General features: G+C 37.1%; 1 protein-coding gene across 1 annotated transcript; it reads left to right on the forward strand.

Annotated features, from left to right (window-relative positions):
- The first annotated feature begins 699 nt into the window (after nt 1-699).
- On the forward strand, nt 700-26712 carry LOC140278032 (uncharacterized). The gene is made up of 58 exons (XM_072372920.1): nt 700-748; nt 2022-2124; nt 2328-2425; nt 2659-2729; nt 2846-2960; nt 3442-3569; nt 3913-4055; nt 4689-4839; nt 5377-5527; nt 5794-5867; nt 6003-6114; nt 6338-6474; nt 6566-6706; nt 6809-7021; nt 7109-7242; nt 7399-7541; nt 7629-7783; nt 7882-8007; nt 8251-8324; nt 8518-8659; nt 8745-8843; nt 8933-9012; nt 9092-9178; nt 9286-9355; nt 9474-9572; nt 9683-9763; nt 9860-9970; nt 10120-10233; nt 10312-10422; nt 10619-10706; nt 15738-15840; nt 16046-16143; nt 16379-16449; nt 16566-16680; nt 17366-17493; nt 17840-17982; nt 19397-19547; nt 20953-21103; nt 21843-21916; nt 22051-22162; nt 22386-22522; nt 22614-22754; nt 22857-23069; nt 23144-23277; nt 23437-23579; nt 23673-23827; nt 23924-24049; nt 24293-24366; nt 24560-24701; nt 24787-24885; nt 24975-25054; nt 25134-25220; nt 25328-25397; nt 25492-25590; nt 25701-25781; nt 26138-26251; nt 26330-26440; nt 26614-26712. The coding sequence occupies exons 1-58, from the start codon at nt 712-714 to the stop codon at nt 26710-26712; spliced, it is 6639 nt and encodes a 2212-aa protein (XP_072229021.1). The 5' UTR covers nt 700-711.
- Nucleotides 26713-26898: the final 186 nt, after the last annotated feature.

The following is a 26898-nucleotide window of genomic DNA, read 5'->3' on the forward strand; positions in this document are numbered from 1 at the left end:
GTTATTTTGACTCAACACCGTTCCAAAGTTACTCAGCCACAGATGCGCATCTTCAACCAAAACGGAGACGGGACTGCACGCACCCAGTGGCTTCCAATTGAGCCAGAACCAGAGACTGGACCACACGCTCCGAGGGTCCTCCGACGGATCCATAGTCAACCACTTCACTGAAGCAAGGGAGTCCACGAATAGCAGCTTGGGGTTCGCTTACCAGTCGACCTGGTAATCCCTGGAAGACGTGGGCGAATACCTCTGTGATTCTGCTCAAAGTAAGATCAACCCAGAGAAAACCAGAGACCCCCACTGACAGTGACCTGTTTCACGAAAACTGTTTCTGATTCTGAAGAGGTGCACATTCTGACCGGGCGGGTTCTTACCAGGGCTGAACTCAGACAGACGCAAGCCTACGACACCCATTGCCAAGGGGAGAACGTTGGCACCAATCATTGATATAAATGCAGATAGTGGGGGGAAAAAAAAGATGAAAAAACAAAAAGGAGATGATGAAGGAAGTGACTTTTTGCTCTTACACCAGAGTTCCTCAAACTGACTGCCGTAACTTTAAGCACTTCTCTTGAAATTTCTACATTGTGCTTTCAACATCTTCCTCTTGACACTTTGATCAGTAGAAATGATCTGCCTCCCACAGTTTCCAGATAAGTTCGTTTGGGCTTTCATCACACACATCGCACTTTTAGTGGGAGTAACACAATGGACTGGACAGTTACAGCTATTCTTTTACTATCAGGTAAGACGAGTTTCTGCACAAATTTGATAGTTTGTTTTCATCTAATACATGTTCTCAGATGTAATTTGCAAAACAGAGTAGCAAACAATAATTAGTGATATTAGAGCTTAAAAACAATTTGAATTGATGCCATACATATGACATTCTTATCTCATTCTCTGTGAATCAATCCACTAGATATAATAGATCTAATAGATATGTGAATGACTAAATGAGGTCCTGATTTTTTTATTTTATTGTAGAAATAATTTCAGTGAATAGCTATTTCACATCATGCAACATGTATCTCTAAACAGAATGAAATATTTGATCTAAGGCCAACAGGCAGCACTGGATTCAAGCGTATTTAGTGACTTAATTTAGTGTAAGAAAAGAAATGGACAATTACTAGGAAGAAATAAACTTTTTTGTATTTTCTAGTAGTATTTAGTATTTTACTAAATACTATAACATACTCAATACTATAGTATTTTAGTATTTTTAGTATTTTCTGTCACTGCTGAAGTTAAAAATCTACCATAACCTACTGTGGGTGTGTCTGTGACAAAACAAAGAACAGAGCTAGGGGATGTTTCACTATGATGAAATATTTTATATTAATTCTTGATCATTTATTCACTGGAAACCATGACAAAACAGGATTTCACATGACGTCTAACACTTTGAAAGAAACAAGGAGTCGAAATTCCTCAATATCCAGCTGAGGTACAAGCAGGCAAAAGCTAAAAGTATGGAAGCCCAAATTAACTGATGATGAGAAAATGTTTCGAATCCTTTTTGAGTATCTTCAGATAACTTCATGCATGAAATTTGAATTCTGCTCCCCCCAAAAAAAATTACTTATGAGGAAGTAGAGGAAATTGCTCATATTTGTATTGTATGTGTGTCTTTAGAATATCACTTTTTTTTAAATGTACATCTTAATGTACAAAACTTATTTTCTATTCAGAACATTTGAATGAATATCACAGTTGATCAAAACCAAAGATCAACGGACAAGAGGAAATCTGACTTCAGCCTGCAGAATGTTTTTCACATTATAACGGTTTTAAGGCGCTGTAATCTGAATTAGTAATGTTCTGACTTTAGTGACCTCTAGTGGCAATAAAAGTAAGGCACAGTGGCAGATATCATTTCACCCTGAGACACCCAAAATAACATATACAATAAACTTTTTACATTCATATTACATCTGAGATTATTTCAGGTAAATTTATTAAAATTTGGCTTTAGATGAGATAAATGCTGTGGATTTTACTTCTTCACTCCACAGTGTTAAAAGCTGCACTTTGTTTCAATATTGAGCCTCTGGCTTGGAAGTCCCTGAAGGATGCTGCTGCAGGTTTTGGCTACCAGGTGGTGCAAAGAAAATCAGAGTGAGTCAGAGCATGCATTATAGAGCTTGATGTAGGTAACTGCTGTCATATCATTTGCTCCTGTGATTTTTTTCCATCCCTAACTTTCAACACTTCAATATACATACTACACAACAACAAGTTTATAATCATGTGTCTTAATTAAAAACACAAGACTTACCAGCCTGCTCCTCTCAAATGTTTGTGTGGTTTTATTTCTTTAGCTTGCTCGTCAGTGCCCCTTTTAAACAGTATTCAGGAAATCAAAGGGGACAAATATTTAAGTGCACCACTGATCAATGCCAAAGTCTACAACTTCAAGGTAGGAAACAGTTAATTTCCACTAGTTTTAACAGAATCTTCTAAAATTTTGTGAAAGTGAATTATGTTTTGCATTCCAGTCTTTGATAAAATCTATTTTTGTTGCCATTTACTGTTTTACGCAGGGAGTATTTAAACCTGTGGTAGCTGTAGTTTTAGTTGTAACTTCTCTTCTCTTCACTGTCACATCGTGTCTTGACTGTGTACTTTAAGAATTGTTGAACATTTCTACAGTTCCACAGTCTGCAGTCAACATGTCTCTTGGTTTGGCAATGACAAGTGACCCCAGCACAGAAGCCACTGTGGTGAGTGGGTGACTTGCAGAGAAATGTTAACTTTTTCATGCTGATTGAAATGTATTGCTTAAAGGACAGTAAACTCATCAAGCTATTGAACAAACCTGACCCTGTGTCTTTTACAGGCATGTGGTCCAACCATTCCTAAAGACTGCAAAAGTATCACCATGTACAACGGTCTTTGTATTGAGATAGACAAATATGACACTCAAAAAAGAACAGTCCCGTCTGCAATTGAAGGTAAATACAATGACTTTTAAATGCAGGATCACCACATTTACTCACCACACAGTCGAGCATGCATATCACCAGAAACACAACTACACAAAAAATATGAAATCGCTACTCTTGAAGGTTTTGGGTTCAGCTGGTTTATTTTGTTGGAAAATATAAAAACAAATCTCAAATATGACACAAAACTATTCATTTCGAAGAAGTAGAGGGAATAATTATGGAATCAGTTTGCATTTCCAGAACAGGTATGTGCACAGGTATCTGCAGTTAAAAACAATTTCTTTCACACCTTAGTGTGCTGAGGTGCTGGCTGATTGGCAGGAAACATGGCAACAAGAGACACATCAATGGAAAGAATAAAAGTTGACACAAAACATCATTTAGATTCAAAAGTTTGAATCCGAGAACATGTTGACAAACAAGCTGACTTGATGGGAAACTGTGCAGAGAATTGTTAAAACATGAATCCATTTCTTCTTTTTAACAGAGTGTCAAACCCAAGCTGACATTGCATTTCTGTTGGATGGCTCAGGCAGTGTACGTTCTGCTGATTTTGACAAAATGAAGACTTTTGTGAGAAACCTGATTGCGTCTCTCTTGGGAAAAGATACACAAGTAAGACTGCGTTATTATTTTTTTAAACTATCAAAAATAGAACATTCCAGATATATAATAGAACATATTGCCTTTTTTGGTTGTTTAATTTTGTTTTTTAAGTAAGCAGAAGAATTACGTATGTAATTACCACCATTTATGTTACAAAATGTGTTAAGTCAGCAAATGTCCAATACAACTTAAACAGTTATGAAGTCTTAATACTCCCGTGCCTTTTTTTAATCTTTATTTGGCACATTCCCCTAATCGCTCCAACAGCCAAAATGTCTTATTTTTACTGGATAGTTTTGCATGTTGAATACACATTTCCAGCTCATATTCATGTGTTTTCTTTCTTTTGCAGTTTGCCATCGTCCAGTTCTCCACACAACCCAGAATCCATTATTACTTCAATACATTTAGAACCAACAATTGGCAAACACAAATTCAACAAATAAGTCAGTCTCGTGGATATACTTACACTGCGAGGGCCATTACACACCTTGTGTAAGTGTCATCATGACTCTATGTGGTGATGTATGGCATAACCTCTTGATTCTATTTGCCAGATTGTCTGTGGTACCAACCTGGTTTTCCTCTGCCAGTTTTTCTTCAACCCCTTCGACTTCTGTCTTTTCTGCACTTTCTCTCCTTTCCACCATCCTATATGTGACCTGGGAATTGATTTAAGTAAAACATCTTGAAGGATGTCTTGGTGTCCTAAGAGGGAGAGAGGAGTGACAAGAGAAGAATATTTGCAAGATGTGCTCGTGAGGGTTCAAGGAATATCCTTTGTAAAAGTCTTTTTCACTTATAAAATAACACCCACAGAGTAAATTTAATTAAAAGTAAATATAAGGAATGGTGGAAACACTAATGTACTGACAGAGACCCTGAAATACAACATTAGACTCTAACAGCAATACGCAAAGGAGGCAGTTGTACCATCTCACTGAGCTCATAATATACATAATAACGATTGCTATCATTATGATGCATTTTATATTATTTTTTTGTGACTTCATGCATTTCCTTAAAAGGGTTAACACCTTACCCTGTATATATATACGTAAATATATATGCTGAATGTAGCACTGTACGAAAATATTAATCAAAAGTTAAAAATCTCTCTTTTGCCAGGGGCAATGTCTTCTCACCTGCAGGAGGTTCTAGATCGAAGGTGAAGAAGATTTTGATAGTCATTACAGACGGAGAATCTAATGACTCCGGGATGTTAAAAGGAGCAATACAATCAGCTGAAAATAAAAACATTGTTCGCTTTGCCATTGGAGTAAGTTCTATCTGTTCAAAGTACAAATCAAATCTTCAAGCACAAAAATTAATTCTGCATGTACAAAGCCTTTTACAGAGCCAGCTGAATACCTGATGGAGATGTTCAGTTTGACTCACCAAGCAGACTCATCTAATCCCTAATCAATGTCAGAAAGAGGTGGGGTGGACCCCCCTTTCACACAGTGATTGGTTGATGATTGGTAACACAGACTGAACATCTCCACTGGGTATTCAGTTAGGTTTGTGAAAGGCTTTCTTCTTGCTAAGCTAACTTACATATTCAGACTTGCTAAATTGATCCACACTTGGATCTTCTATTTATACTTGTTTTCATATCAAAACATGGTGACAGTTTTAAAATGCGTGTCTAAGATACAAGAAATATACTTTTGTCTTGGGTCCATATTTCTTCACTTCAAAAGTTTTTAACCCTGAATGATCTGAAGCAGAAGCTTTATGATCACATGTACTTTACATTTGCTTTTAGTTAATCCCAAAAGTATGTGACTACCAAGACGTTTTATTCAATCCTTAGGTCGGGAATGCATTTGGAAATCCTTCAGCAATAAACGAACTGAACACCATTGCATCTCATCCTCCGGCGAACCACGTGTTTAAAGTGCAGGGCTTTGAAGCTCTTGAGAAAATACGGCAGAATTTGCAAGATAAGATTTTCTCTATTGAAGGTACTGTTATTATCTTAAGAAAATAAATTAATACCGGTTTTTAATTTTTAGCTAGAAATTTATCTCAGTGTACGACATCAACAGTGAATATTTTCTCTCATTTCAACAGTGCAGTATCCAGTTACTCCTCTGAGCCTCGACTCAGAAACCTTTTAAGCCTAAATAAGCGCATTGCATAAAAGCCTTTATGAAACACTGAATTAAATTCATATGCAGACTTTAGTTGCATTAAGAAACTTAGGCACTTGTATATTTTGCTATCACAGGATCTCAAAGCAGTGGAGACACCCTGACTCTGGAAATGTCCCAAGAAGGGTTTAAAGCAGCTTATATTCCAGGGGTAATTAAAATCACTTGATAAGAATTAGATGATATAATCTTACAAAGTTCAAAACAAACAGGATTTTGAATTAATGATGCATTTTGACATATTCAGATTTAAATCTTGCCAAATATATTTTCCTCTACATTTCAGGGAATTCAGATGTCCATTGTTGGTGCTAATCAGTGGAGAGGAGGCTACAAGAAACACACATCCAGGACAATGTTATATGAGCCGAAGGATGTAGACCCTGACAGTTATCTTGGTAAGAATAGTTCCATAGAACGAGATAACACCTGGTTGTGTAGGTGCGCAACTCTGCATCTATATTACTGAAGGAATATGTTGACCAGGGAACATCCACATGTAGTAATGTGTAGAGGATGACCAACACATGAAAAACCTGCCAAGTATATCCACTTTGTTTAAACTGGCTAAACTAGAATATTCACACCGATGCCTTTGGTTACTTGACTGTTGAATTCTAGGTTATTCCATGGCAGTGGCTAAAGTTTCAGATGGCTCACTGACAATTATTGGTGCTCCAAGATATCAACACAAAGGACTTGTGAGGACTGTTCAAGGAGAGAGAACAAAGCAAACTATTCTCCCACATCAATGGCAGGTAGGCATTTACCACTTATATAGATTGTCCTGAAATACCTGAAACATATCAATATATCTATTAAATGAAAACTGTTATTTGACTGTTTCAGAGTGGTGAATACTTTGGGGCGGAGGTTTGTGCCATGAACTTGAAAAATGACGAATACACTGATCTAATCCTCATATCTTCTCCAATGTACAAAGACTCTGACAGAGAAGGACGAGTTTATGTTTGCACACTCACCTTTTTGGTACCTGACAGCTACATCAAGTGCTTTTCAGTCAATCTCTTTGTTAAATTTTAAATTTTTTAATGAGCATGAAACACTTTCCCATCCTTACATTTTCACCAGAATGTCGAGTGTCACTTCGATTCTCCATTAGTACTAAGAGGGGATGCATCCGACAAAGGAAGGTTTGGGTCTTCTCTTGCTGTTCTGCCTGATTTGAACAAAAACGGTTTCAATGATTTGGCAGTTGGAGCACCTTTGGAGAATGACGGTCAAGGCAGTATCTACATATTTCACGGTGAAGGAGGCAAAAGCATCAATCCTATTTACTCACAGGTGAACAAACTTAAAGAAATCACAAAATAGTGGATAAAATCTTTTCTGTTTGCTGCTTGATTCATTCAAATATTTTCCATTCCACAGAGAATCGCTGCCTCTGAGGTCCAGTCAGGACTGAAGTTCTTTGGCATGTCAATCAGTCAGTCGTCTTTTGATCAGAGTGGTGACGGTCTGCCTGACTTAGCGGTGGGTTCAAAGGGCACAGTTGTCTTACTCAGGTAAGTCCTACGTAGTTAGGATATGCATAATTATGGACATTTTTACACTTTTTACTAGTTTGTAGCCTGAATGTGTACATCGAACAAAAAAGTTTTTAGTAGGTCTCAACTCACATTCGGTTGTTGGTATGTGTCTTTCTATTGTATCTTTTCCAGATCAAAGCCTGTAGTAATGGTTGAAGCAACTGTGACATTCAGCCCAAAAGAAATCCCAACTCAAAATGTAACTTGCTCCAAACCATTGGAGAACACAGCTAAAATCTGCTTTACCATGCACAGTCACTCTGCAGTGAACACAGGTTTCTCACTCTCTTCATTTTTCATCCACTCAGTTACATACTTGTATGTGCGTACATATTTCTGTAAATGAAACTGGTCTGTTTCAGCTGAAGCACAGATTAATTACACTTTGACCCTGGATGCCACTCGGAAGACTCCGAACAACCGAGCTTACATCAGCAAGAAACGACGAGATGAGACCGGTTCATTTACTGTTGATTTAAGAGGTCAAAAGTGCAGCAATGTGAATTTCTATATTGAGGTAGAATCTAATAACATCTAAATAACCTATAATGGATTAAATAGGTTTCTTTATTCAGAAACTTACAGTTTGATGATGATTTCCTTCTTTGGTTGAAGGCTTGCCAAGAAGATATTTTCAATCCACTTAAGAATGAGCTCACATTCACTTTTGATGGTGTCCCTTCTATCACAAATCTTAAACCAAGCCTCTCCCAGCAGGCTAAGAAAACAACCTTTCATCCAGTGAGTAACCTTGAAACACATTTCATTAACTGAGAGCCATCTTTCGAAAAGCTTTACTGTCACCACGGCTTATTATGAATTCAGTTCATGCAAGCTGCATTGAATATTGACCATTTCATGTGAAACCATTTGATGTACTCTGCATTGCTATGAGATGTCCCAAAACAATGAAAAATCCTTAACAGTGTTAATATGCCGGTCCCCTTTATATCCATGAGCCTTACATCTTATTGTCTTCTGCAGTTAGGGTTTGAAATCAACTGTGGTGCCGACAACAACTGTGTAGACAACCTGAAAGTGGATTTCAACTTCACCAAGTAAGGACAAGTAACAAGTAAAGTTTTATTTCAGTGAGTCTTATGTTTCTCTTTCAGTAGAAAAGGCTCAAACATTCAACAGGGTCCAAAGGGTTTTATTACAGCTACCAGAAGTTCATGTAAAAGAAATGCTGTGTTGACTGCAGTCTTAATCTACTCAGTTCTTTAATTCTTCCTCCTCATTAACTGTCAGATCCTCAGAGGTTAAAGTCGGCATTGATGAGCTTTTGGATGTAACTGTGTCAGTGGAGAACAGAGAGGAAAACTCATACAACAGCCATGTTACTCTCACTTATCCAGTTGGGCTCTCCTACAGGAAGTTTACAACCCTACAGGTAAGGCATCAGGATCTAGTCTGTTTGAGTTAAGCTCTGATCAGCTGCTGCCCAAATCACAAAGATGTTGTGCCTTTTAATGCAGGGAAGGATTGAGTGCAACTCCTTGGACAGTGAAGATGGTGTAACTAGAGGAAAGACAGACTGCAGTATTGACAAACCTATTTTCAAAAGCAAATCCAAGGTGGGTTAGCTGCACTGCTTCTTCTCACTGCTGCACAGACTGTCGAGCCCAAAGAGGCCAAGTGACCTCTCTCATTCACCTCATTTTAGGCAGTCTTCATTGTCTCCTATGGAATCGGAACCAACAGTGGACTTGACAAGAGGATCTTTGTCACAGCAAATGCCACCAGGTCCTGGTCACCTGCTGCAGATACAGCTCTTTTATGCAATATTCACATTTTTATGAATATTTTCATCTTTATCTTTTAGTGGGAATCAGCAGCACTCCCCTTCAAGTGAGCTCTACATGAAGAGAGAGATCAATGTGAAGTCCAGCATTTTTGTTTCAGTTGAAAGGTCTGTGTTTTGCAACTGGAATTGAAAAATAAATGTGTATGATTTCAAATAGATAACTTTGTTCTCCTTAATCTAATATTTATTGAATGTTTCCAATTTCTCTGCAGCTCCCTCACCTACAGTAATTTCACTTCTGGAAAAAATAATTTGCAGAAACCAGTCGAGCAATTAATCAAGGTGAAAGAGTGCTTCGTCCATTAGTATTCCTACTGTTAACACATTCACTGGCTTGACACACAGCTTAATTTAATGTTTAGTTTTTCTCTAAAACCTTTCATTTCTCCCTTTCTCTCAGGTTACAAATCATATCAGGGTGCTGAATTTCACGGTGGTGATCAAGGTTCCTGTAAAGCTCGGCGACAAAGACATCTGGGTGGATTCCAACACTCTGCAGGTGAAATATGTCACGAGCTGCTTACCTTTAGAAAGGCTCACCTGTAACTGTAGGATAAAATGATTTGGGGAAAATAGTTAAAGTGACATAAATCACTCCTTTTTTCTTAGATTGAAGACTGTCAGACACACAAAGATGAAGAACCTGTTGTCACTGATTTTGTTGCTCAGATAAAGGAAAATAAGTTAGTGGTGAGTTGCCTTTGCAGTGTAACTGTTGAATCACATCTGTTAAAAGGTGCACATTATATCGTACTGCAGATGTCATGTTTCATTTGTCCACCACAGGACTGCTCTGTAGCCAGGTGCAGAGTCTTCAAGTGCACTAAGTTGATGGGAAGGTTGGAAAGTGTGACGTATATGCTCTCTGCCAATCTTAGTTCAGGATGGATAGAGCAGGTAATTGATGTGAAGTTTATGTAGTTAATGCAACTAGTTCATACTGTGAAATAAAGTAATCATTTCTTCAGATGTAGTTAATACTTTTTAATTTAACAACACTACAAATCAGATTAAAAGGCTTGTCTGTTCGTTTTTTTTTCTCTCAGATTGGACTTCAATCTGCCAAATTCCTCCTGACCAGCACGGCCAGTCTGGAGTATGATAGAGACCAGTACGTCTTCTTCTCAACAGCGACTAATAACACCCCCCCTGTTCGCAAGGTTTGCAAGATTACACATTACTCCTAATTATTATTTCAGGGAGCTTGAATGTGATCCAAATGTCATATTGTGCTTCAGATTGAAACAGAGGTAGAAGTGTATCCTGAACCAGATTTCACCAAAGAGATTGTCGGAGGATCTCTGGGAGGGTTAGCTTTTCTAGCTTTACTCACTGCTGTCCTGTATAAGGTGAGACACTCATGTTTTTCAGTAAATGACACAGATTTCCAAAGGGAAAGAAATGACTAAACATGTTCATTGATGACAGTCTTTTCATTCTAAAGTTTATTCTTTCATCTGGTTTGGCCTTTTCTATATATCATGGCATGAAAATACAGGTTTGATGTCTTTTTTTACAACTTTTTTTTTGTCATTTTACTTATAGGCTGGGTTTTTTAAGAGCAAATACAGTGAAATGGTGAATCCAAATGAAGGAGCAGCAGATGCAGAGGCTGATGGAGGTGCGCCTAAAAAAGAATGAAAATTCATATTAATAGCCTGCTTACTTCTGCTGATTATAAAACCAAACCATCTTACAATTTTCAAGAGTTTGAGCAGTCATGTTAAAACAATTATTTCAGACATTAAGTCAAGCATTACTTTTATGCTGAAAGTTTGGATCGTCAAATAAAAATATGACTTGATATAGTAAATGTTGTGTACTATTAAGTACACAGGGAGTGATTGAGAGATGTGATCTGTAATGGCATTTTGTTTTATGTATTTAGCAGACACTTTTATCCAAAGCAATTTACAATAAGCAGTGAGGGTAAGGGGATCTTGCTTGAGAACCTGTGCTGGATGTTGTACCTTTCATGCAAGATATTTGAACCCATGTCACCCACATGAAAGGTTGCAATATTACCACTACACTATCCAGTCTTCAATCCTGTCTTTTAGCCCAGGTAGATGTCAAAGTGGACTCTGTATGCCTTAACTCACATTCTAAGCTGAACAGCCTTTTGCTGCTCTACACATGAATTATTCCTGTTTTCATAGAACTCCAAATATTGTATTTTTTTATTATTATTTTGTATACTGTATCATGAGTAATGTTGAGATCTGCTTCAGGCTGCTTCAATGCTTACTATCTGTATCTGAAAATATGAATTGATTTGTTTAAGAGTACATTATGAAATGTAACTGATATCTCTTCTGTATTGAAATAAAATGGACATTTAGTTTAAGCCTCACTTGTGTTCATTATTTTTGAGTAAAAATGTTTTGGCAATTTAAGAAGAAATAACCACATTTGGCACAAAATCCTGGTGTTATGCAGTTTGTTTTTTATCGATGGCCATCAACACATTTTCAAGAATACAATTTACTGGATGAATTCATGGAAAGTTATGCAATAAAATACGTTTCAGGGCATGGAAAATGCAAACAAGTTTACTTCAAGTCCAATTAGACACATACTAATATAATCCAGTTACGTCCAGTTCATTATGGTAATACTATATTACCAATTTATCAGGAAAAGTAAATCAACTGATTGCTGCAAATCTTCAGTTTGATTAAATTCCTTCTCCTCAGCATGAAGAGGGCAAACATGGAGATTAAAACTCCTTCTTCACAAAAGGCATTTACTTTTGCTTAGTTCACATGGCAATAAAACCCTTTGCCTCTCACCTGAAAGTCAAATATGATATGAAACGGTTACATGCAGGAGGATATATATCTATATTTGTGTGTGAAGAATTTCAGAAATGTCAGCAATTTCAGTGTTAAGCACAATACTTGATATTTGCCATCTTAGACAAATATTTGTCAAACTCCAGCCTGACTCACTCTCTTCAGCAGTAAAAACTGCATTGAATTATGTTTTCTCACCCATAGAGGCAGTGAGCAGCAGTCAACACCCACTCTTTGCTGATTAGGGAACAATCACAAAAATGCCGGCTATTTTTCTGTAGGCTGGCCTGCCAGGGCCAACTTCCAGGTACAGCATCTTCACCTCCAACTATCCTGGGCTTAAGTGGAGCGGTGCCGCAAACTGAAGCAGAAATCAGTTTGGTCACTGAGGAGAGGAATATGTTTGACAAATAATTTCTTTAAACAGCAGCAATGGAATCCCCTCAGACAAAAGAAATGATTTAATCTGACCTACCATCAACCTTTACTTGGGATTCTAGGAAAGAGACAACATAAACAAATCAGTGTGATCAATTTTGGTGAGATATTTCTGGACAAAAGCTCCACAAAATCAGGAGAGCAGTGTGCAGGCCTCAGATCTTCTGAATATATGATACATTTTTGGTTTGTTACATGTTCAATAATGAAGACTTTTCAACCTGTGGGTTGAAAAGTTTAAGGTGGTGATGTAGTGAAATAATCACATTTGTCATATTGTACTAAGCCACCGACAGTAACAGTTATATTAGTTATGATGACAAGAATTAAAAAGGAATCCTTAAATCCTTAAACAGAACAGCGTAATGATGATTTCAATGTCTTTGTTAGAACTGCTTGAGAAACCCCCACAACATGCTTTCCTCTTAATTATCACCAAGATACAACATTCTGCATCCTTAGGGGTGTTTCCTCGGGTATAAATGTTTTAGTCTCCCTATTGTTCGAGGTCTTTCTTCACCGTGACATGAAGGTACTGACTGAACTTTTCTTTGCAGAGAAAGTAAAACTTAAATAAGTCAAAAGCATGGACAAGCCAGTCACCTCTGGATAATACTCTGATAATACCAGACATATCCTTCAGTTAAGAAAGCATCAGAGACGTCTGTGGTTAACATTTGTTGTGTGTTTGAGCTCATTATGAAAAGATAGAATGATAAAATTATGTTTCACAGACCTGTATGTTACTCATGCTCTCAGGGTGAGCTCTCATGATGCTGTCATGATTTGACAGAATGTTGTTTTTATCAATGTCACCATTCAAACATACATTCTGACTGTTTCCAATATTTCTGATTAGATTAATACTCAGATGGACGGCCTTTCTACTGCACTGCTTCCAGTTTAGAGTGCATTTGTGACAACAAAGTGTTAAAGTCGTCATTAACTTCTTTACCCTTGTGCCAATATTAGGCTACTAACTTTTGATTCTGTGAGCCTGTCCTTCTGCTTTGTTTCCATTAAAGAGACAACCAGAGAAAAACACACATAATGCCACATAATGCTGTTCCTCTTTTAAGGCTTCTGAGAGGCATCAGTAGTACGTACATTAAAAAACATTCACACACTGTGAGGAAGTGCTGTAAAACTAAAAAGGAAGTGACAATTACTTTCCTTTATAATGATTTTCAGTCACTAATAAATGTACATATCTCACATGTAAACTAATAGTTAATGCAATCAGTTAACATATAACTGTAAAAACTTGTAATTCATGACAGTAAAGGTCACTAAAGACCAGCAAAATTGAAACGTGGAGTTTTGGGTAAGGATGCATTAAGAAAACACATACAAGAAGCAGCTCTTATGTTTATGTTATTTATGTTATATTATGTTTGTGAATAACCTGTGAAAACTTTCATGCAAGATACAGTGTAGAGCTAGTTTAATGTACTGTTAAAATGAACTGTATCTGAGTGTCACTGAAGTGTAGACATGCAGCTCACAGAATGAGAAAATCAATCAATCATGTTCAGAATCATATAATACAGCTTGTATATGCAGCAAAAGCTTCAAATTTTAGACTAGTTTCCCTATTTAACATCTTACCAAATGTAAAACATGCTGTCAATCTCCCCCTCTGGTCAAGAGTTAAAGTATTGAATAATGCTCAAATAAGTGTATTTTCTTTTCAATGTATATTGGATGGATCATATCAAGAAGAAGGGCAGAAAATATATCGCAGGATGTTGTGTTGACTTCATATTTTTCAGTACAATTTAGATTAACAATCAAGATTAACAATCAGAAGAACAATCAGATGACCTGCCCAGAAACCCAGAAACCCAGAGAAACCCAGAAACCAAAAACAACAACAGCCACAACAGAACATGACAAAGATAAAAATATTCTAAAATGTCTCCCTGCTCGGTATAAAAATAAACATTTGAGAAAAAAAAAAACAGGAAATAACACCTGAGGTGCAAGGTTATTTTGTGGATGCCTGTGTAGTTTTGCATGTGTATCATATGAAGCATTCACCAATGCAACAAGGTGAGCTATCATTAATTCTGATGAAAGTCCTTGCATTTGTCTAACGTGTGTTTGCGAGACAATATTAATGTTTATCAGTGATGACCTTTAACATGCAGATGATGAAGGAAGTTACTTTTTGCACCTACACCAGAGTTCCTCGAATTGACTGCCATGACTTAAAGCACTTCTCCCATAATTTCTGCGTTGTGCTTCCAACATCTTCCTCTTAACACTTTAACCAATAGAAATTAGGTGCCTCCCACAGTTTCCAGATAAATTTGTTTGAGCTCAGAAGGTACATCGCATCGTTTCATGGGAGTAACACAATGAACTGGACAGTAACAGTTATTCTTTTAATATCAGGTAAGACGAGTTTCTGCACAAATTTGATAGGTTAATTTCAACTAATACATGTTCTCAGATGCAATCTGCAAAACAGAGTAGCAAACAATAATTAGTGATATAGGAGCTGAAAAACGGTTTGGAATGATTGCTTACATATGCCATTCATATCTCATTCTCTTAGAATCCATCTACTTGATATAATAGATCTAATAGATATGTGAATGACAAAATGAGGTCCTGATTTTTTTTTCTTTTATTGTAGAAATACTTATAGAGTGAATAGATATTTCACATCATGCAACATGTATCTCTAAACAGAATGAAATATTTGCTCAAAGGCCAACAGGCAGCACTGGATTCAAGCGTATTTAGTGACTTTAGTGTAAGACAAGAAATGGAACGTTACTCGGAAGAAATAAACTTTTTCATATTTTCTAGTAATATTTTACTACATGTATTTTACTAAGTGCGCCTCCAAAAAATCCCTTATTATAAGGAAACAGAGGAAATTGCTTGTTTTGTATGTGTGTCTTGAGAATATATGTATATTTTTTAAAAAGTAAAAAGTAACTAAACGTATTTTCTATTTTGATCATTTGAAGAAATATTATAGTCGATCAAAACCAAAGATAAACGGACAATAGGAACAATAGGAACTTCAGCCTGCACAACGTTTTTCTCATTGTAACGATTTTAAAGGGGAACTCTAGTGAAATAAAGACAGATAATGCCTTATTTAGAAGCTGCATCGTCTAGGCTCCGTTCATTCCGTTTTTGGATCTAGAGGAATCTAAATATCTTCTGAAGGACGCCGACTTTCACCAAACTGCTCTCAGTGAGTAGATGAACGTATTTCATGCCAGAAATAAGGTCTAGGTTAAAAAATACCGGAGTTCCCCTTTAAGGCGCTGTGCTCTGAATTAGAAAAGTTCTGACTTTAGTATAGTAAGCTTTTTACATTCATATTACATCTGAGATTATTTCAGGTAAATTTATTAAAATTTGGCTTTAGATGAGATAAATGCTGTGGATTTTACTTCTTCACTCCACAGTGTTAAAAGCTGCACTTTGTTTCAATATTGAGCCTCTGGCTTGGAAGTCCCTGAAGGATGCTGCTGCAGGTTTTGGCTACCAGGTGGTGCAAAGAAAATCAGAGTGAGTCAGAGCATGCATTATAGAGCTTGATGTAGGTAACTGCTGTCATATCATTTGTTCCTGTGATTTTTTTCAATCCCTAACTTTCAACACTTCAATAAACATACCTCACAACAACAACAATTTATAATCATGTGTCTTAATTAAAAACACAAGACTTACCAGCCTGCTCCTCTCAAATGTTTGTGTGGTTTTATTTCTTTAGCTTGCTCGTCAGTGCCCCTTTTAAACAGTATTCAGGAAATCAAAGGGGACAAATATTTAAGTGCACCACTGATCAATGTCAAAGTCTGCAACTTCAAGGTAGGAAACATTTAATTTCCACTAGTTTTAACAGAATCTCCTAAGATTTTGTGAAAGTGAATTATATTTTGCATTCCAGTCTTTGATAAAATCTATTTTTGTTGCCATTTACTGTTTTACACAGGGAGTATTTAAACCTGTGGTAGCTGTAGTTTTAGTTGTAACTTTAGTGTTTTTTTCACTGTCACATCGTGTCTTGACTGTATACTTTAAGAATTGTTGAACATTTCTACAGTTCCACAGTCTGCAGTCAACATGTCTCTTGGTTTGGCAATGACAAGTGACCCCAGCACAGAAGCCACTGTGGTGAGTGGGTGACTTGCAGAGAAATGTTAACTTTTTCATGCTGATTGAAATGTATTGCTTAAAGGACAGTAAACTCATCAAGCTATTGAACAAACCTGACCCTGTGTCTTTTACAGGCATGTGGTCCAACCATTCCTAAAGACTGCAAAAGTATCACCATGTACAACGGTCTTTGTATTGAGATAGACAAATATGACACTCAAAAAAGAACAGTCCCGTCTGCAATTGAAGGTAAATACAATGACTTTTAAATGCAGGATCACCACATTTACTCACCACACAGTCGAGCATGCATATCAGCAGAAACACAACTACACAACCTAACTAACACAAAAAATATGAAATCGCTACTCTTGTAGGTTTTGGGTTCAGCTGGTTTATTTGTTTGGAAAATATAAAAACAAATCTCAAATATGACACAAAACTATTCATTTAGAGGAAGTAGAGGAAATAATTACAGAATCACTTTAAATTTGCATTTCCAGAACAGGTATGTGCACATGAGTCTGCAGTTAAAAACAATTTCTTTCACACCTTAGTGTGCTGAGGTGCTGGCTGATTGGCAGGAAACATGGCAACAAGAGACACATCAATGGAAACAATGGAAAGGATAAAAGTTCTGATGGGATTTAAATTGGATCAGGACTGGATAATAACTATGATTATGAACTCTGTCGTTAAAGCCAGAGGAGGTGCAACAAACAACTAAATGTGACTTCTTTGGTCATGATTCCATCATTTTTTCCTCATGATTCAGTGATTTTGTCAATTTTTCCTGAACTAAGATTTTTTTTTACAACATTGCTACAAATAGACCAAAAGTTTGAATCAGAGAACATGTTGACAATGAAGCTGACTTGATGGGAAACTGTGCAGAGAACTGTTAAGACATGAATCCATTTCTTCTTTTTGACAGAGTGTCAAACCCAAGCTGACATTGCATTTCTGTTGGATGGCTCAGGCAGTGTACGTTATGCTGATTTTGACAAAATGAAGACTTTTGTGATAAACCTGATTGCGTCTCTCTTTGGAAAAGATACACAAGTAAGACTGCGTTATTATTATTTTTTTAAACATCCAAAAGAATAAATTCCAGCACTCTGACATTTTGACTATTTTTTACCTTTTTTGGTTGTTTAATTTTGGTTTTTGAGGAAGCAGAAGAATTACGTATGTAATTACCACCAATTACAAAATGTGTTAAGTCAGCAAATGTCCAATACAACTTAAACAGTTATGAAGTCTTAATACTCCCGTGCCTTTTTTTAATCTTTATTTGGCACATTCCCCTAATCGCCCCAAAACCCAAAATGTCTCATTTTTACTGGATAGTTTTGCATGTTGAATACACATTTCCAGCTCATATTCATATGTTTTCTTTCTTCTGCAGTTTGCCATCGTCCAGTTCTCCACACAACCCAGAATCCATTATTACTTCAATACATTTAGAACCAACAATTGGCAAACACAAATTCAACAAATAAGTCAGTCTCGTGGATATACTTACACTGCGAGGGCCATTAAACACCTTGTGTAAGTGTCATCATGACTCTATGTGGTGATGTATGGCATAACCTCTTGATTCTATTTGCCAGTTTGTCCGTGGTACCAACCTGGTTTTCCTCTGCCAGTTTTTCTTCAACCCATTCGCCTGCCTGTGTCTTTGTTCTTTTGGTTTTGGTCGACTTCTGTCTTTTCTGCACTTTCTCTCCTTTCCACCATCCTATATGGAATTGATTTAAGTAAAACATCTTGAAGGATGTCTTGGTTTTTTAAGAGGGAGAGAGGAGTGAGAAGAGAAGAATGTTTGCAAGATGTCCCAGTGAGGGTGCAAGGAATGTCCTTTGTGAAAGTCTTTTTCACATATAAAAAGGGTGTGACATTATCCCACAGAGTAAACTGAATTAAAATCAAATACATGGATTGGTGGACACACTAATGCTCTGACAGAGACCCTGAAATACAACATTAGACTAACAACAATACCTAAATGAAGCAGTCGTACCACCTCACTGAGCTCATAATATACGTGATAACGACACACTGATTGTTATCATTATGATGCATTTTATATTTTTCTTTGTGACTTCATGCATTTCCTTTAAAGGGTTAACACCTTACCCTGTACTTTCCCCTAACTGTGTACTCGTCATCTTAATGATGTAAAAACAAATACAAAAAGCTTAAAATGTGTATAAATCACACATAAAACGTGACAGGAATGACATGCCAGCCATGCATTGGGAACATGTTGGTGCCCCACATCTTTTTTATTGACAATGATTTAAGATGCCAGCACAGAAGCAGTGATTTCCCATTTTTTGATAATCTTTAATTGTCTTGTTTCTCTTCTCCTTGTGTCTTTTGCTCACCGCCTTTGCTTGAATAGGAGGGACAAAGACTTGAGAAGAGAAAGTTAAGAGTGTTCAAACTGAGAAAGGAGAGGAAGTGCATGTTTGAATGTTCTCTGTTTATTCTGGGCTTTTATTTCCTGCTCTCTTCCTGGAGCCCTTTCACCTGTGTTGCCTTGTCTGTTCGCAAAAACAGAAACATGATTATCTGCAGTTTAACTCAACATTCAAGCTAAGTTTAGGCCTTTATATTTTTGGGTGGCAGCAACACAAGTCATTTATCAGTATCAAAAGAATATAGCCAGAGAAATTTTCATTAGTTTGCCTAGATTTAAGTAAAATTTAGTTTCATGTTTTCACTGTATTGAAAACAGTTTACGTTGATTTTCACATATTTCCATGTTACTCATCTTTGAGAATCACAAAATTGTAACTATTTTATGGATAATAAAATAACATTTCATTTTAGGATTCAAACAAACCAGCCCTTTAGTTTTTTTTTTATATTTATATATATATATATATATATATATATATGCTGAACGTAGCACTGACCAAAAACGTGAATCAAAAGTTAAAAATCTTTCTTTTGCCAGGGACAAAGTCTTCTCACCTGCAGGAGGTTCTAGATCGAAGGTGAAGAAGATTTTGATAGTCATTACAGACGGAAAATCTTCTGACTCCAATCACTTAAAAGGAGCAATACAATCAGCTGAAAATAAAAACATTGTTCGCTTTGCCATTGGAGTAAGTTCTATCTATTTATACCTTGTGTAGCTACAAAAAATAGATGTTTGAGTCTGTTATGTGTGTGGAGGTACTTCATCTCTGTTTTTTCTGCACGCAGGGCACAGTATGAGTGTTGTTTACTTATGGAAATAAATCCAAGATGAAGACATAAGCTTTGGAATTTGTATATATGTTTTGTAACTTGTGTCAACATATAAATCTTGAATGTGTGAAAACAAGTCAAAGTACAAATCAAATCCTCCAGTACGACAATTAATTCTGCATGTACAAAGCTTTTTACGGAGCCAGCTGAATACCTGATGGAGATGTTCAGTTCGACTCACCAAGCAGACTCATCTAATCCCTAATCAATGTCAGAAAGACAATTTAAACCAGAAAGAAAAAAAATTTAGACCATGTGAAAAATATTGCGACAGCCCAGAGTCAGACAGTGATTGGTTGGTGATCGGCAACTCAGACTGAACATCTCCATTGGGTATATTTATGTTTATGCATTTAGCAGACGCTTTTCTCCAAAGCGACTTATTAATGAACAAGCTATATGAAAAGCTAACAATAAACTACATAGAAGGAACCCACTAGTTAGACTCTGTGAGAGGTGACAGAGTAGAGACAGAGTGCAGGCATGGAGGAAAGTACAGAAAGATAAAGTGCAGATAGTCAGGGACTACTCTGTTCTGGTAGCGCTCGGTAGGTCATTCCACCATCGTGGAACGACAGATGAAAAGAGTTTGGATTGTTAGGTAGATGGGAGCCGTTCCATTAAGCCCTTCGTAGGCTAACATCAGTGACTTGAATTACGACGCTGAAGTTGGCATCCGATACACAGCTTCCGATTGGCGAATTAAAGGGATGGGCATAAAGGGCCATTTCACTGCGTTTTTTTGCATTTTGATCGTCCTAAACTAGGTCCTGTATGAAAACGACATTACTTAGACTGCTCAAATCTGGATGGAATTATTATAAAAAGAATGTATATTAATTAAAACCTTGTTTGGGATTTGTGAAACCGTTTTCTGATTTGTGAAAATGCAGAACAGGGACATTTTACTGCTTTTTTTGCATTTTGATCACCCTAAACCATGTCCTGTTTGTGTTCAGTTAGGTTTGTGAAAGGCTTTCTTCTTGCTAAGCTAACTTACATATTCAGACTTGCTAAATTGATCCACACTTGGATCTTCTATTTATACTTGTTTTCATATAAAAACATGGTGACAGTTTTAAAATGTATGTCTAATGTACTAGAAATATACTTTTGTCTTAAGCTCCATATTTCTTCACTTCAAAAGTTTTTAACCCTGAATGATCTGAAGCAGAAGCTTCATGGTCACATGTATTTTACATTTGCTTTTAGTTAATCCCAAAAGTATGTGACTACAAAGACGTTTTATTCAATCCTTAGGTCGGGAATGCATTTGGAAATCCTTCAGCAATAAACGAACTGAACACCATTGCATCTGATCCTCCGGTGAACCATGTGTTTAAAGTGCAGGGCTTTGAAGCTCTTGAGAAAATACGGCAGAATTTACAAGATAAGATCTTCTCTATTGAAGGTACTGTTATGATCTTAAGAAAATAAATAAATACTGTTTTTCAATTTTCAGCTAGAAATTTATCTCAGTGTACAACATCAACAGTGTGTCAGGATCGCTGGTGAGGTAGGACCCAGATGCAGTTCTTTCAGTTCAAAAAGGGTTTATTTCAAAAACACAAAAACAGCTAGCAAGGCAAAACAGGGGGCACGGCAGAGCCGGATTCAAAAAAATGCTTAAACTGTGAATTACATAGTAAACAAGACTATGAAAAACGAGACGAGACAAGACTATGACTACGAATATAAATAAAATACTATGAGGCAGGAAACCAGACTTAACTTTCAGTGGTATGACATGAAGGGTACGTGAGGATTCTGCAATGGGTGAAAGGAAACCAGGAGACTAAATGCTGTGGAGGGAGTGATTAGTGATGACGTGCAGCTGATGACAATGAAACCAGTGACGTGAGTGAACCTAATGTGATAGGGGAGAAACAAGACAAGAACCTGAAAACCTAACAAAGAAACTGAAAACATAAATGTCAAAACATGAACTGTGACAGAAACATAAACTGTGACACAGTGAATATTTTGTCTCATTTCAACAGTACAGTAGCCAGTTACTCCTCTGACTCAGAAACCTTTTAAGCCTAAATAAGCACATTGCGTAAAAGCCTTTATGAAACACTGAATTCAATTCATATGGAGACTTTAGTTGCATTAAGAAACTTAGGCTCTTGTTTATTTTGCTATCACAGGATCTCAAAGCAGTGGAGACACGCTGACTCTGGAAATGTCCCAAGAAGGGTTTAAAGCAGCTTATATTCCAGGGGTAATTAAAATCACTTGATAATAATTAGATGATATAATCTTACAAATTCAAAACAAACAGGATTTTGAATTAATGATGCATTTTGAAATATTCAGATTTAAATCTTGCCAAATACATTTTCCTCTACATTTCAGGGAATTCAGATGTCCATTGTTGGTGCTAATCAGTGGAGAGGAGGCTACAAGAAACACACATCCAGGATAATGTTATATGATCCCATGGACATAGACCCTGACAGTTATCTTGGTAAGAATAGTTCCATAGAACGAGATAACACCTGGTTGTGTAGGTGCACAACTCAACATCTATATTACTGAAGGAATATGTTGACCAGAGGCCATCCACATGTAGTAATGTGTAGAGGATGACCAACACATGAAAAACCTGCCAAGTATATCCACTTTATTTAAACTGGCTAAACTAGAATATTCACACCGATGCCTTTGGTTACTTGACTGTTGAATTCTAGGTTATTCCATGGCAGTGGCTAAAGTTTCAGATGGCTCACTGACAATTATTGGTGCTCCAAGATATCAACACAAAGGACTTGTGAGGACTGTTCAAAGAGAGAGAACAAAGCAAACTATTGTCCCATATCAATGGCAGGTAGGTATTTACCAATTATATAGATTGTCCTGAAATACCTGAAACATATCAATATATCTATTAAATGAAAACTGTTATTTGACTGTTTCAGAGTGGTGAATACTTTGGGGCGGAGGTTTGTGCCATGAACTTGAAAAATGACGAATACACTGATCTAATCCTCATATCCTCTCCAATGTACAAAGACTCTGACAGAGAAGGACGAGTTTATGTTTGCAGACTCACCTATTCGGTACCTGACAGCTACAACAAGTGCTTTTCAGTCTATCTATTTGTTAAATTTTCACATTTTTAATGAGCATGAAACACTTTCCCATCCTTACATTTTCACCAGAATGTCGAGTGTCACTTCGATTCTCCATTAGTACTAAGAGGGGATGCATCCGACAAAGGAAGGTTTGGGTCTTCTCTTGCTGTTCTGCCTGATTTGAACAAAGACGGTTTCAATGATTTGGCAGTTGGAGCACCTTTGGAAAATGACGGTCAAGGCAGTATCTACATATTTCACGGTGAAGGAGGCAAAAGCATCAATCCTATTTACTCACAGGTGAACAAACTTAAAGAAATCACAAAACTTTTCTGTTTGCTGCTTGATTCATTCAAATATGTTCCATTCCACAGAGAATCGCTGCCTCTGAGGTCCAGTCAGGACTGAAGTTCTTTGGCATGTCAATCAGTCAGTCGTCTTTTGATCAGAGTGGTGACGGTCTGCCTGACTTAGCGGTGGGTTCAAAGGGCACAGTTGTCTTACTCAGGTAAGTCCTATGTAGTTAGGATATGCATAATTATGGTCATTTTTACACTTTTACTAGTTTACTAGCCTGAATGTGTACATCGAACAAAAAAGTTTTTAGTAGGTCTCAACTCACATTCGAAGGTTGTTGGCATGTGTCTTTCTATTGTATCTTTTCCAGATCAAAGCCTGTAGTAATGGTTGAAGCAACTGTGACATTCAGCCCAAAAGAAATCCCAACTCAAAATGTAACTTGCTCCAAACCATTGGAGAACACAGCTAAAATCTGCTTTACCATGCACAGTCACTCTGCAGTGAACACAGGTTTCTCACTCTCTTCATTTTTCATTCATCCACTCAGTTACATACTTGTATGTGCTTATATTTATCTATAAATGAAACTCTGGTCTTTTTCAGCTGAAGCACAGATTAATTACACTTTGACACTGGATGCCACTCGGAAGACTCCGAACAACCGAGCTTACATCAGCAAGAAACGACGAGATGAGACCGGTTCATTTACTGTTGATTTAAGAGGTCAAAAGTGCAGCAATGTGAATTTCTATATTGAGGTAGAATTTATTAACATCTAAATAACCTATATTAGATTAAATAGGTTTCTTTATTCATTCTTACAGTTTGATGATGATTTCCTTGTTTTGTTGAAGGCTTGCCAAGAAGATATTCTCAATCCACTTAAGAATGAGCTCACATTCACTTTTGATGGTGTCCCTTCTATCACAAATCTTAAACCAAGCCTCTCCCAGCAGGCTAAGAAAACAACATTTCATCCAGTGAGTAACCTTGAAACACATTTCATGAACGGAGCACCATCTTTCGAAAAGCTTTACTGTCACCACGGCTTTTTATGAATTCAGTTCATGCAAGCTGCATTGAATATTGACCATTTCATGTGAAACCATTTGATGTCCTCTGCATTGCTATGAGATGTCCCAAAACAATGAAAAATCCTTAACAGTGTTAATATGCCGGTCCCCTTTATATCCACGAGCCTTACAACTTATTGTCTTCTGCAGTTAGGGTTTGAGATCAACTGTGGTGTCGACGACAACTGTGTAGACAACCTGAAAGTGGATTTCAACTTCACCAAGTAAGGACAAGTAACAAGTAAAGTTTTATTTCAGTGAGTCTTATGTTTCTCTTTCAGTAGAAAAGGCTCAAACATTCAACAGGGTCCAAAGGGTTTTATTACAGCTACCAGAAGTTCATGTAAAAGAAATGCTGTGTTGACTGCAGTCTTAATCTACTCAGTTCTTTAATTCTTCCTCCTCATTAACTGTCAGATCCTTAGAGGTTAAAGTCGGCATTGATGAGCTTTTGGATGTAACTGTGTCAGTGGAGAACAGAGAGGAAAACTCATACAACAGCCATGTTACTCTCACTTATCCAGTTGGGCTCTCCTACAGGAAGTTTACAACCCTACAGGTAAGGCATCAGGATCTAGTCTGTTTGAGTTAAGCTCTGATCAGCTGCTGCCCAAATCACAAAGATGTTGTGCCTTTTAATGCAGGGAAGGATTGAGTGCAACTCCTTGGACAGTGAAGATGGTGTAACTAGAGGAAAGACAGACTGCAGTATTGACAAACCTATTTTCAAAAGCAAATCCAAGGTGGGTTAGCTGCACTGCTGCTTCTCACTGCTGCACAGACTGTCGAGCCCAAAGAGGCCAAGTGACCTCTCTCATTCACCTCATTTTAGGCAGTCTTCATTGTCTCCTATGGAATCGGAACCAACAGTGGACTTGACAAGAGGATCTTTGTCACAGCAAATGCCACCAGGTCCTGGTCACCTGCTGCAGATACAGCTCTTTTATGCAATATTCACAATTTTATGAATATTTTCATCTTTATCTTTTAGTGGGAATCAGCAGCACTCCCCTTCAAGTGAGCTCTACATGAAGAGAGAGATCAATGTGAAGTCCAGCATTTTTGTTTCAGTTGAAAGGTCTGTGTTTTGCAACTGGAATTGAAAAATAAATGTGTATGATTTCAAATAGATAACTTTGTTCTCCTTAATCTAATATTTATTGAATGTTTCCAATTTCTCTGCAGCTCCCTCACCTACAGTAATTTCACTTCTGGGAAAAATAATTTGCAGAAACCAGTCGAACAATTAATCAAGGTGAAAGAGTGCTTCGTCCATTAGTATTCCTACTGTTAACACATTTTAATATTTAGTTTTTCTCTAAAACCTTTAATTTCTCCCTTTCTCTCAGGTTACAAATCATATCAGGGTGCTGAATTTCACGGTGGTGATCAAGGTTCCTGTAAAGCTCGGCGACAAAGACATCTGGGTGGATTCCAACACTCTGCAGGTGAAATATATCACAAGCTGCTTACCTTTAGAAAGGCTCACCTGTAACTGTAGGATAAAATGATTTGGGGAAAATAGTCAAAGTGACATAAATCACTCCTTTTTTCTTAGATTGAAGACTGTCAAACACACAAAGATGAAGAACCTGTTGTCACTGACTTTGTTGCTCAGATAAAGGAAAATAAGTTATTGGTGAGTTGCCTTTGCAGTGTAACTGTTGAATCACATCTGTTAAAAGGTGCACATTATATCGTACTGCAGATGTCATGTTTCATTTGTCCACCACAGGACTGCTCTGTAGCCAGGTGCAGAGTCTTCAAATGCACTAAGTTGATGGGAAGGTTGGAAAGTGTGACGTATATGATCTCTGCCAATCTTAGTTCAGGATGGATAGAGCAGGTAATTGATGTGAAGTTTATGTAGTTAATGCAACTAGTTCATACTGTGAAATAAAGTAATCATTTCTTCAGATGTAGTTAATACTTTTTAATTTAACAACACTACAAATCAGATTAAAAGGCTTGTCTGTTCATTTTTCTTTCTCTCAGATTGGACTTCAATCTGCCAAATTCCTCCTGACCAGCACGGCCAGTCTGGAGTATGATAGAGACCAGTACATCTTCTTCTCAACAGCGACTAATAACACCCCCCCTGTTCGCAAGGTTTGCAAGATTACACATTACTCCTAATTATTATTTCAGGGAGCTTGAATTTGATCCAAATGTCATGTTGTGCTTCAGATTGAAACAGAGGTAGAAGTGTATCCTGAACCAGATTTCACCAAAGAGATTGTCGGAGGATCTCTGGGAGGGTTAGCTTTTCTAGCTTTACTCACTGCTGTCCTGTACAAGGTGAGACACTAATTTTTTTTCAGTAAATGACACAGATTTCCAAAGGGAAAGAAATTTTCTTTTCATTCCAAAGTTCATTCTTTCTTCTGGTTTGGTCTTTTCTATATATAATGGCATGAAAATACAGGTTTGATGTTTTTTTTTACAACTTTTTTTTGTCATTTTACTTATAGGTTGGGTTTTTTAAGAGCAAATACAGTGCAATGGTGAATCAAAATGATGAAGGAGCAGCAGATGCAGAGGCTGATGGAGGTGCGCCCGGAAAAAAATAAAAATATTCTACTTCCCAAAGACACCAGCTGTTTCATACATCCAGTTCTATACATTCATATTATTAGCTTGCTTACTTCAGCTGATTACCAAACTAAACCATCTTACAATTTTCAGGAAGTTACAGTGACAGGGAACTTCCACACCACCACTTTTAGTCAGTGAAACTAACAGCCTGTGTGCTTATG

The sequence above is a fragment of the Leuresthes tenuis genome, unplaced genomic scaffold (genome assembly GCF_036924035.1).
Source record: "Leuresthes tenuis unplaced genomic scaffold, fLeuTen1.0.hap1 SCAF_20, whole genome shotgun sequence".
NCBI classification, from domain to species: domain Eukaryota; kingdom Metazoa; phylum Chordata; class Actinopteri; order Atheriniformes; family Atherinopsidae; genus Leuresthes; species Leuresthes tenuis.